Source organism: Argentina silus (assembly GCF_951799395.1).
Source record: "Argentina silus genome assembly, chromosome: 4".
Taxonomy (NCBI): Eukaryota; Metazoa; Chordata; class Actinopteri; order Argentiniformes; family Argentinidae; genus Argentina; species Argentina silus.
Window position 1 is genome coordinate 5060846 of NC_139658.1, and position 11783 is coordinate 5072628.

The 11783-nt window shown below is 45.7% G+C and overlaps 1 protein-coding gene across 9 annotated transcripts; it reads right to left on the bottom strand.

Annotated features, from left to right (window-relative positions):
- Window positions 1–252: 252 nt before the first annotated feature.
- On the bottom strand, window positions 253–11335 carry pbrm1l (polybromo 1, like). Of its 9 annotated transcripts, XM_083668229.1 has the most exons (31): window positions 11246–11335; window positions 10699–10859; window positions 10412–10509; window positions 10028–10175; window positions 9760–9909; window positions 9537–9653; window positions 9282–9350; window positions 9083–9181; window positions 8806–8891; window positions 8561–8652; window positions 8209–8425; window positions 7885–8026; window positions 7601–7695; window positions 7216–7495; window positions 6817–6922; window positions 6032–6671; window positions 5716–5927; window positions 5414–5599; window positions 4964–5121; window positions 4552–4797; window positions 4219–4364; window positions 3939–4096; window positions 3533–3716; window positions 3234–3438; window positions 3063–3092; window positions 2740–2938; window positions 2405–2560; window positions 1814–1960; window positions 1238–1305; window positions 813–1020; window positions 253–664 (listed from the first exon to the last, which is right to left on the bottom strand). In XM_083668229.1, the coding sequence occupies exons 2-31, from the start codon at window positions 10840–10842 to the stop codon at window positions 501–503; spliced, it is 4950 nt and encodes a 1649-aa protein (XP_083524355.1). In that variant the 5' UTR covers window positions 10843–10859; window positions 11246–11335; the 3' UTR covers window positions 253–500. The 9 variants fall into 9 exon arrangements, with proteins under 9 accessions (XP_083524355.1, XP_083524357.1, XP_083524358.1 ...); XM_083668231.1 differs by lacking the exon at window positions 3063–3092; XM_083668232.1 differs by lacking the exon at window positions 11246–11335 and having other exon boundaries at window positions 2489–2560; window positions 10699–11225.
- Window positions 11336–11783: the final 448 nt, after the last annotated feature.

The following is an 11783-nucleotide window of genomic DNA, read 5'->3' on the forward strand; positions in this document are numbered from 1 at the left end:
TGAAAGAGAGTAAATAGGAGAGGGCCTCTGCTGGCATCACCAATCAAATGACCGTTATTTATTGCTTATTTTCAGTGATAACAGACGTCATTTTGAAGATATGGGGGCATTGTTTACATTTATTAATATTTACTTAACGATTAGATGACAAGCACAGCTATATTGCCTTCATTTTGAAAGAACATCTCAAAACTTCCCCTCCCCTTCCCATGAAACTTATGCAAAGCATAAAAGACACATGAACTGAGACAATAATGTCCATGGCAAATTTATTTTGGCAGTGACCATAAGCCAAGAACATTGTTTTTACAATGAAAAAATCTTCACACTCATAAAAAAAAATAAAAAACAAAGCGCAGACACACAAACTAAGCTTATTCCGCTATAAAATATAAAATCCATGATTGATTCACTATTAAATATTGCCTTTCTATGACCTATTATTCTTCCTGTGACCATACCATGATGAGGACAGTGAGTGAGAGTGTTTAGAGACTGTTCTACAGGTTATACGCCTGACGAATGTTCAGTGAGTCTCGCAGCATCAGATCACGAAGTCGGAATAGAGCATCTGCCATCGTTGTGTGGGCGCCCTTGCTCTTCAACCAATGGGCTGGCAGCCGACTCTCCTGCTCTTTGGTTAGACGGGCATCTTTCCTACGTGCTGTGGAATTGTCACAGAAGGATGGAGATAAGGCTTCACACAACTCAATTCAAACACAATTCAGCCACAAACATACCAGTACAATAACTCGGATGAGACTGAGACAACTTTTCTTGAAGAAAATATTTATCACATATAGCAAAGCTACCTTTGAGTGTTTGGTCCCACTTGCTGATGGTGCCAGATTCTGCATTTAAGCCCTCGATGTATTTGAGGTAGGCCTCAGAGTGGAGCAACCTCTGGGTCTTGGGTGGTGGGGCCACAAACATGGGAGTGGTGGGCTGCAGGTGTGATGGCTGCCCCAACTGGCCTGGGTAAGGTGGAGGGGCCTGCTGCCCTGGGCTGTACATTCCAGGCTAAGAAATACACACAGACAACAAGAACATTGCCTTCTAATGTATGTAGACCGAGTATATGGAACCGATTCTATAAAACTATAACTTTATAGGTAGCATAATGACTGGAATTTGGGTGCAACTTATACTATAAAAGAAGAGACAAAAGGAAGTGTAACATCCTTATATTTAAACGACAGAAATCTGTATCATAGTAGCACACAGATGAGCCTTTCACCTGTTGCATGTAGTGCTGTCCAGGTCCAGGAGCGCCTGCCATGCCGTTCATACCGGGGCCCATCATACCTATAACAATAACAGCTTAATTCATACCAGAACACATGACTGCAACAGCTTGTTTTGTGTAAGTTTCCTAAGAGTTATAGTTACTGCACAGTAAATTCATTGTAGGGGGGAAATTGTGTGGTTGGGCAGTGGATACATGCTGTAGTAGGATAAACAAACACAGAATCTTGTTGGTTTTAAAAACATGTGAGAAGGTTAGTTATCCATATTTTCACATGCAATAAATGTTTGTGTGTTAATTCAACTGAATGAGGACTAATGGACTCAAGAGAAAAACAACAACAGTGAGATCTGTGAGCACTCAGAATAGGATAAAACTTGAAAGTGAGTGTAGAACAAAGCCTCTGGCTGATGGAGCGCTTGACCACCTGGTAGACCGACCAGGCTTTGCTGCCTGAGTGGCCAGTCAGTGGGACCCTACAGCCTGTGGACCAGGTAAACCCCTCCAGCAGGAGAGAGACACGACTGGAAACAACTGAGCAGGTGTGGCTAGGACGGGGGTCCTTACCCGGATGGGGCATGCCAGGGTACCCAGGCATACCTGGCGGGAGGTGGTGGGGAGCCATGTGGTGAGGTGGCATTGGGCCCATACCCAACAAGCCCTCATGGGGGCCCTGCATGGGCATGTAGGGGTGGCCGTAAGCTCCCATCATGCCTTGGGGGGGAGAGGCGGGGAAAGGACAACAACAACATATCCATGCATAAGTGACATGCAACTGACTATAAAAAGACATGCACTATATTAAAGATAAAAAATGAAGTTATTAAACCAGTTAGTAAGCAAAACAAACATGAAAGTTATGTAAAGAACAAAAGAAACAAGGTGAAATCAACATGCAGTAGATTTGATCATGCAAACTCTGATTAAATTAACAGTATTTGATGCAAAAATAGGCATATCAATCTAATATTAGCAGCAAAAGAAACAAAAAAAACTGCCTATAAGAATGGATGAGAGGCACTGGCCAATTTTGAATGGTCAAAGTTGAGGGGGAGGGGAAGAGGAAGGGTAAAATTAAGGTTGAATTGTTTTGGCAGTCCAGCTTTATTTCCCAGCTGCTAAGTCCCAAACGCTCGTGCTGTCTCTGAGAGGGGTTACCTGACACAGGCGTCATGTTCTGGTTTAGCATTCCCATAGCGCTAGGCGAAGGCACCACGCCCATCAGTGCCCCGACTGGGGTACCTGCTCTAGGGGAAGCTGCCTGCTGGGCCGCCCTCTCCCGTTCCTGTGTCTCCACAACTTTGGCTGCCCGCTCTAGAACCACAAACACATTAAATCAATACACTGTCATTGTTAAAAACACCTACTAAGACTAACTAAGATACCCTGCACAATCTGACAAATCGTCAAGACAAATTGTCTACCAATGTTTGAAACTACTGCTGAAACTGAATGGCTCCGTACTGACACCCCTCAGTCATGCTTCCGCTCACCTTCATACTCGACTTTCTTGGGCTGGTCCAGGTTCCTCCACTCTGTGCCCACTAGACGACTCAGCTCCCCGAAGGAGAAGTCTGGGTGGCGGGCCTTGATGACTGCACGCATCTCACTGCTGAACAGGATGTAACCACTCATGTTGATCTTCCTTTTGGCTCCTTCCTTCTTGGACACTCCCTTTACTTTTGGGGTGGACTGTGCATAGAAACAGGAGGCAGAGGTCAATCGACATCTATATTAACTGAAGCTCATTCTGAGATTGTCATGTCAACAGGGTCATGGGATTCTTGGAAAGAAGTACTGAGGAGGGATGTCAAACCTGGGTAGGGGTATGCATGTGGGTGTGAGTCTGTGGAGAGATGGGTGTGAGATGTTAAGGCAAGGGGTGAGTGTGTATTGTATGCTTGTATGTATTAAGCAAGACAAGGGGTTTGTGGGAATGTAACATCTTGGAACAAGGGGTGTGTGGGTGCATGGATGGGTGTAAGACCTGGGGAGGGGTGTAAGGCATGATGTCCAAATCGCTTGCCAGAGGGGTCTGCATCTGAGGCATGGAGGGGGTTGCCGGTGCCTCATCCTCATCATCCAGGTCATCATCAAGGTCTTCCTCATCCACATCTGCTAATTTCAGCTCCAGCTCCTCTATCTTCTTGTTCAGCAGAGGGGACGGCTCCTTCTGGGGTATTATCAGCTTTCTGGATACGGACCAATAAGGGGAAGGTTAATATCAGCAAGGAAAACCATACATGGCATTTGTGTAACCTCTAATCCTTTACATGTGAGGACCACCTGAAGTAGTAGACCTCATCATCCACCACTTTCCCGGAGAGGGAGAAGCGCTTCAGGCCCTTGAACTTCTTCATCTGCTTCTCACTCTCGATGTAGCGGCTCTCACACAGCAGCACATCGTCCTCTGCCACCTCTGTAGGTCGGCATGAAAGGTAGTCCTTAAAGGACGACACAACACATTTACCTGAAGGAGAGAGAAGAGACAGACAGAGAGGGCTTGTTAATATAGGGCCAACACAAAGCCTTGTAGCGAGTCTGGGATGCCAGGGGGTACTTTAACTTTGACATTACTTGTAGAAACGAGTCTAGCAAAAATAGTTTAAAACGAATAATCCCAGATGAGAAGTGTCATTAAAATGTACAGGAAGAGGAGGGTGTGTCATATGCAGTGGCTCTACGATAGTACCTATGACACAGGTCATGGGGCAGGTCTCCTCCAGGTTGCTCATGAACACCTCCCTCTTGTAGAACATCTTGGTGGGCTCATGCTCAGTCTCCTCCGGGTGAATGAAGATGGGCCCAAAGAAGAACGCTGCTCCGTCACGCATCCACAACTTCTCAATCCTATCCCCCCAAAATAGCCCTGTTACCATCATATGATATGACAGCATTCACACATCGATAACACCAGCATACACTACAGTACGCATGAAAACATCAAATAAAAAGGCGTTTTCTCCACCAACCTGCCAACCCGAGGTTTGACGAGCCCATGTGACTGGATGTAGACACAGTCTCCAACTTTCAGCCACAGCTTGTTGTAGTGCAGCTGGTCATAGTACTGCCATCCTAGCTCTCCTCCACTCATCTCCACAGGAACATCCTCTCTCTCCTACACACAGTGGCAATGGCAATACAATGCTTTCAGAGGGTATTTCGGACTAAAATGGAGATGGATTGCTTTTAATCAGTGCTGCCTCATGTAATGGTGATGGGCCTACTTTAGGGATGGCCATTGGCAAAATGCCTCTCCTACCATTTCACTCCCTTGAATGTCCACATGCACACATAACCCTAACCTTGTCCACAATGCTGTTGCTGTTGTTAACTGCCACTGCCACTGGTCTCTCCTGGTCATGCTTGGCAAACATGGAGGCAACCCGGACCACAGGTAACGGCACGTCCCGTGGGACAAACCTCACGGAGCCCACAGGTATGGCCCACATCTTGATCTTCTTGAAGGCCTTGTTCCTGGCAGAGTAGCGAGACTCACATATGTAGATGTCCTCTGCCCTGAAACCCTCAGGCTGCAGTTTAAAGTAATCCTATAGAACAGAGAGAGATAACATGGTAGTGCCACCTATCAACATTGAGTGGTGCCTCAAATGCTAGTATAGGAAGTTTGCCAGCCGGAGTCACTTCTGTTTGCAAAAACAACAAAACTTGTGTTGTATACAATTATGTTGTAATTGTTCAGATGGATAGCTTTACCTTCACAAACATGACCATGCATTTGCCCAGTATCTTGCTAACGGGCACTCTGTTGAAGTAGTCACTCTTGAACACCTCTTTCTCCAGGAACTTGCGCGTGGCCAGGTGAAAGGTCTCACTGGGCCTGTAGAACCAGCAGCCATAGAGCCACTTCTCTCCTACACACAGAGGACAGAGCTTTACTGACACTGGTGTAAAGGGTAGATCAGGATAGCGCTAAGAAAAAGCAGGTGAGGGAGGTTAGGGAGGCTACACTTATACCTACAACTATACTGGGGACAGAAGGGTACAGTGTGAACATAAGGCACAGCAGAGGTAAAGACATCTCACAGAACAGCAACGCGGTTCTTGTAGTAGTGTCAGAGAAGAAGAAGCAGAGGAGACTGATGGTAATGGAAGGTCATGAGAGTGTGCGTGTGTGTTGTCAAGAGTGTGTGTTCAGTTATGTACCTGCATCGTCCTCCCACAGGCGCTCGATGCAGACGATATGAGGCTTCAGGTTTGCCTTGGCTGGCTGCACATAGACACAGTCTCCCACGTGGTAGGTGCTGTTCTCAAAGCTGCAATCCTGACTGTATGTACGTTCTGGGCCAGACTGCCACGCTTCTCCAGCTGGGTCCTCAGTTTTCTCACCCTCTGGGAGTCACACATAGACCCATCAGTCTCACATCAAATACATTTCGTTCAACTACACATCGAAGACTTTACTGCCACCAACAATACACCAATTAAACACACACACACACACACACCTTTTCCCTCCTCCTCCCTCTTGAGTTTGTCCTCCTCCATCTCTTTGGGCAGTTTGTCTCTCTTCTCCTGCTCCACATCGCTGTGCAGGTGTTTGGAGGTGTAGCTGAGAGCAGGTGTAAGCAGGATCTCTCCGTTCTTACACAGCTCATCTCTGATCTTTATGAAGAACTGCTGCAGCTCCACCGCATCCTCAAATATCTCAGAGTCCGTCCTGCAATGGGGGGGCAGGATCAAAAGTGAAGGTCATCGAGATATGGTTTAATTGTCCGACAGACCATTGCAAGTAATTAGGCATTTGTGAGTATGCTTGCCTACCTGTGCAGCCGCCTTGCCTTCTCCAGCACCTCAAACATATGCTCCTGGAAGACGTCCAGCCTCTTGTAGCGGCCGTGGTCCACATTGACCCTGATGACATCAAAGTTGAGTGCAGGCTTCTCTGGGCTGGCTGGGTCCTGGGCAGGGATCTCAGCCAGTGAGTCGCTGTAGCAGCGACCCTCCTCATCCTGGTGCCCCAGCACAGACACAAACAGGTTCCTGATCAGCTCTCTGACCAGGGGTCCCACGGCAGGTGCCCCCATCTCCTCCCCTCCCTCCTGCTGCCTGCGTGTCTCCAGCAGCACACGGTGCAGCAGTAGGGCGTCGCGGTAGATCAGAGACTCAGGCTCGTTGTAGGTGCAGGCGTTGTTAAACATGAGGGCGAAGTCTTCCACCAGAGCATCCACATCCTGGTAGCGGCCGGCAGCCATGTGACTGCGCAGACGTTCCATGTCGATGGGCCGTTTGATGGTGGCATAGTAGTCAGGTAGTTCGGCGCGCGACGGCAACCTCAGGAAGATGGTGCTGATGCGGCGGCCCCGGCGGTCTATGAAGTTCCTCACAGCGTCGTAGAGCTCGTTCAGTCTCTGCTGGAGGGGGGTGAGATACTTGGACTTTTTTGGGGAGACACCACTCTTTCCTAGAGAGAAAATAAATGGTTATGGTCAGCACCCAAATAGTTTTCCCACGTAAGATTTAACAGAGAAGCAAAATGGATAGCATAGACATGTATGCTCTTTTTGCCAATTTGCAGCAATAATACCTCTGGAAAGGAAAAAACCTACTTAGTTTCAACTTGGGAGATCCCATGTCCCCCTCCTCTTGAGAAGGTCCAAGCTCCTTCCTCTTGTCCTTCAGAATCTTCTCCAAGACTTCAGCATCATTATAAACCTGTACAATCAAAACATAACCGATATACAACACACATTACAACTCTAGCAGTACTTACTTTTTCAAATCATAACCAATTAATTAAAAGTATTTGCACAGTTTGTATTGCACAGCTGACGAAAATAAAAGGTGGTCTGAGCAATATGCTTGTGACAAAAGAAACCTCCCATCTGAACATAAATTACCACCAAAATGAAATCTTTAGTTTACATTACCCCCCCTGTCCACACTGTACTTCTAATCCAGGATATAGCTCCCCTGACCTCTGACCCTGTGTATCCCTGTCTGCTCACCTGAGACCCCTCCTCGTTGTAATGGCGGGCATTGCGGAACATCAGCCTCATGTCGTCCATCAAAGCATCCTCAGTGGCGTAGCGCTCTGAACGGACGTTGTGCTCAATGGTCTTCAGGTCCATGGGCTCCAGGATGATCTTGTAGTAGTCAGGGTAGTCCTTCTTAGACGGCTTGACCATGAAGAGATCACAGAGTCTCCGCCCACTGCCCGTCTCACGGGACTCGGTCACTGCACCAAACAGAGCCTTCATCCGGTTCTTTTTTATGTTCTTCTTATGGCTACAAGAAACACAAGGGGTTTAGTATAGCAATGCCAAATAGAACAAATGCAAAATAGATGCTGTAATGAGAACATTTGGTAAAAATGTTAGGAAGCCTTCATACCTTTTCCTCTTAGTGCTTCCTGAAGTTCCGGCATCAGAGGAGAGGATGCTGTCTCCATCCTCATCGTCTCTCCTCAAAAGTTCCTTCTTCTTCAACTGGAAAACATATATACTCAGTAAAAAAATGACACTCTTTCTGCCTGTCTCTCTTTCCCTATACAGCAGAGATACCTACATACCAGCCGCCTCTTTGGATTAAGGTTTTGCATTTATCTATAGCTCTAACCTAAACAATCAAAAGGATAAAGGGATTAGGTGAGGGCAAACAGTTCCAAGCCCTCTAACCTGCATGATCTGCTGAAGCCTGAGAGCACGTTTGTAAATGCCTGAGTTGGGCATGTTGTAGCGCTTTGCATTCTCAAACATCAGAGTGAGGTCAGCGTCCATCTGCTCCACAGACTCATACTCCCCATTCTTCATCTTCTCCCTGGGGGAACAAATGAGGACATCATTCTCTGACATTAGCCCTATCCACACCATAGAAACATAATTCAGAGAACGACACTTGCCCCCAGTATGCGGCAATTTGGTTTGTGCTCATTAATTATAAATCTACGAGTTACACAAACTCTCCATTAGCAGTTTCACAGGGTGGTAGGGTGTCCTTGCCTTATGATCTGCAGAGCAATGGGCTGTTTCATGTGTTGGTAGTAGTCAGGGTATTCTTTACGAGAGGGCAGCTGGAGGAAGGGTTCGGCGAGCAGCTGGCCCTGGCTGTTCCTGCCTCCCCTCACTGCCTCGTACAGCAGGAAGATGGGGTTACTCATGTCCATGCTAGAGCTGAGGCACTCTGCCTCTGACTCACCCTCGTCGTAGAGGACAGACCCTGTGAACATGCACAAAGATGTGAACATACATTTACAATCACATCCAGTCACTGGCTGAAGCAGGCAGCTGTGGTGTTGGTGCTTCAGGGGGCTGTGGAGTTGGTGCTTCAGGGGGCTGTGGAGTTGGTGCTTACCAGAGAGTAGGGCGTCCTCATCACTCTCTGAGCCATACTGCAGGGCCAGAGTGATGGCAGAGAGACGGTCCCCTTGGGCAGACCTCCGGTTTCTAAATAAACACATACAGAAACAGAACCAGACAGACAACAATAAACAGGCATCTTCAGACAATCTCTTATCAATTAGTTTCTTATAAACAGTGCTTGCTCGTACATCAAAATACAGACAATGATAACATGTATAGGGAGTGGTGGTAAAATACCTGATGCGTAGACTGGATTTAGTGGGCTCAGCATGATCAATTTCAGTTTTTCGTTGGATGAAGACTTTCTTGATGGTGTTAGCGTCCTTTACAACAAGAAAAATAATGAATTGTTATCAAAAAGCAAGCGGAACGCATATCACTGTAAGATGTAGGCAAAAACTAAACAATAACAAAACTTGCCTTAAACTAGACAGACAAGTGTGCAACTTTTAAACAGAAAATGTGGATTAAGACAAATGCATTACAAAAGAGCGCACATACTGTATAGCCCTACCTTGAAAACCTGAGATCCTGGTTCATTGTATGTTTTGGCATTTTTAGCCATAAGGTCGACATCCTTGGCCATGGCGTTGACGCTTTTATAGTATCCAATCTGACAAGAAGGTTAATCAGTGTGTAAGTATGTAAACATGTCCATTTCTCAATAAAACTAATAAGAAACTACACATCACAATGAGTCGAGAAGTGACTACCTGTATTCTTTGAGCAATGGCTCTCAGATCAATTGGGTCCTTTATAACAGCATAATAGTCTGGGTAGTGCTGGAAGAAAGGGGAGAGAATGGGGAAACTTTAAAACACATAGGATAATTCTTGAGTCGCTACAATGTGAGGCTGTTGACTTTGGTAACAACTGAAAGCCTATGCACATACATCTTTGAAGTGTAACATTTGGATCACCTATACTAAATCAGTTGATTTCTGGAGTTCGACCATAGAGGCCCTTACCATTTTGGAAGGCAGCTTCTGAAAGAGTTCACTGATGAGCCGTCCAGAGGGGTCAGTGTATGACACGACAGCCTCCAAGAGCTGCTCCAAAACCTCCTTCAGACAGCTTGGAGGAGTCTGCCAACCAGAGCATGCATAAACAAGAATAAGCTGCCTATACCCCAATGCATGTATCAGAAAATAGACACAGACACACACACACAGATAAACTAGTGATCTTCACCTCATCCTCAGTGGAGATTCCAGGAGTATCAAGCATGTCATCACCATCCTCATCATCCTCATCACCATCCCCTGGTTGCACAAACTCATTCCTTGTGTGTATATAGAGCTGCCATAACCTGCAGGCTGCTTGGTACTCCTCACTCTCAGCCTAAAAAGTTGAAGACAAAACATTTACTGAGCTGCGGCTAGGGGTTGGGTTAATTATCATTTTAAGACACTACAACATCATCATACATCCAAATATCATCAATTGTATGCCACTCCACCTTATAGTAGGCTTTGGCGTTGTTGAACATGAGCTGGAAATCAGAAGTGAGCTGCTCCACCTCCTGGTAATCCTCTGATTTGAGCTTCTGCTGGATCTTGGTCATGTCAATGGGCTGGGACACCACCTCATAATAGTCAGCCTGATTCCTGAGGGAGAGGGGAGGAGACGAGACATTTCACTTGAAAAATCTACCTCAACTGTTGCAATCCACCTCTCATTTCATGATCCATCATCATTAGTAACAAGTAATGTCCCTGACATACACATTATAGAATGGAAAAGGCTATAGACTGTTTTGTCAGGACTAGAATTCAACGGCTGAACGTCATTCTCGGAACACATCTTATATTATTCTATAGGTTTGTTAATCTCAGACAAATACCTTCTCTTTGGTACTCTGATAAACAATTCACAAAGTAGCCTCCCCTGATCATCCTTATGGTCTCTGACAGTGTTGTACAACTCATGGCACACTGCAATCTGTTGAACACAAAAATTGAATACAGAGCGACAACATATGTTTACTTTACAAACAAACTACGTATTGTCATGTCTGTCAAGCTCGCTGCTACTCGAGTGCATGCTGAAATCACAATAGCTGTTGCGAATGAATTTCCTTACATCTATGCTGATATGGCAGCTAACTGAAATGCAAGGACATCTACTCACAGGGTCGACAGCAGGAACATTGGAGGCTCTTCTCCTTTTTCTGCCGCTTCCAGGAGTGGAGGAGGAGGCGTCATCAAAGTCCCCTCCACCGCTCACACTGCTGGAGGGAGAAGTAGCTCTTCTCCTTTTGGAACTCATTGGCATAGCTAGCAAGCTAATACCTACAACACCCCCCGCGCACACGCACGCACGCGCGCGCACACGCGCGCGCACACACACACACACACACACACACACACACACACAGTCAGCATCGCATTTTGTACGTCCTCAATATTCAATTATTGTATTTGTTTACCATAACTCAGTAGTTAGATAGCACACTCCACACATAGTTCATTTTACTGGATTAGCTAGCCGACAAGCGTTAGCTTGGCTACAAACAAAGGAAGCGCCTAAATGCTGGCTAGCAAGCAAGGTACTCTTGCACTCTTGGTAAACATATATCTAGCAGACTGGATAGCTTGCGAACCAAATAGGTAACTAAGTCATTTAACGTCGTTTTACCAAACGAATCTGGCAACCGCATAAACAAACTGGGTCTTACCTCGATTTCAGTATAAAATTCCCTGAGCAAAATTGTGTGTAGCTGTCTATAGTTAGCTAGCTACATTCGAACCCTTCTTCTTCGCTGATGTTTGGGTGACGGTCGGATATATGGCAACATTTTAGCGCATTACTGCCACCGCCCGTGCTGGAGTGTTTATTGATAAAGCAATGAACTACAAACTACAGTAATAGATACAGTAAACAGTGCACTGGAGCCTTGTCTCAAAAACCATGCTGAATTTTCAAAAGATCAGACATAATTTGATTGAATTGACACTTTTGTTTATTAGTTGATTAAATTGACACATTTTATTTATGTAAGCCTATGTTATTTATGTACTACACTAGACCTCCCCCTACTGTGCATTTGTTATAAGGTTAACACAACTTATTGTTAAGTTACAATATGTTAAATTATCTTTATGTTCATTTGTTGCTGTTATTTATTTTGTTTGTTCATAATTCATAATCCCAGTTATATTACTTCCATTAATGGTGGCATAAGGAGCCAGCGGCATAATGTTTATCAACTGTTT

Excerpts from the sequence above, each read along its gene's own strand:
- pbrm1l (XM_083668225.1), bottom strand. The coding sequence starts at position 10,842 with ATGCCAATGAGTTCCAAAAGGAGAAGAGCTACTTCTCCCTCCAGCAGT. Across the intron at positions 8,027-8,208 it reads ATTGCTCTGCAGATCATAAG|GGAGAAGATGAAGAATGGGG; the intron begins GCAAGGACACCC and ends TTGTTCCCCCAG. Across the intron at positions 1,306-1,813 it reads CCCTGGCATGCCCCATCCGG|GTATGATGGGCCCCGGTATG; the intron begins GTAAGGACCCCC and ends TTATTGTTATAG.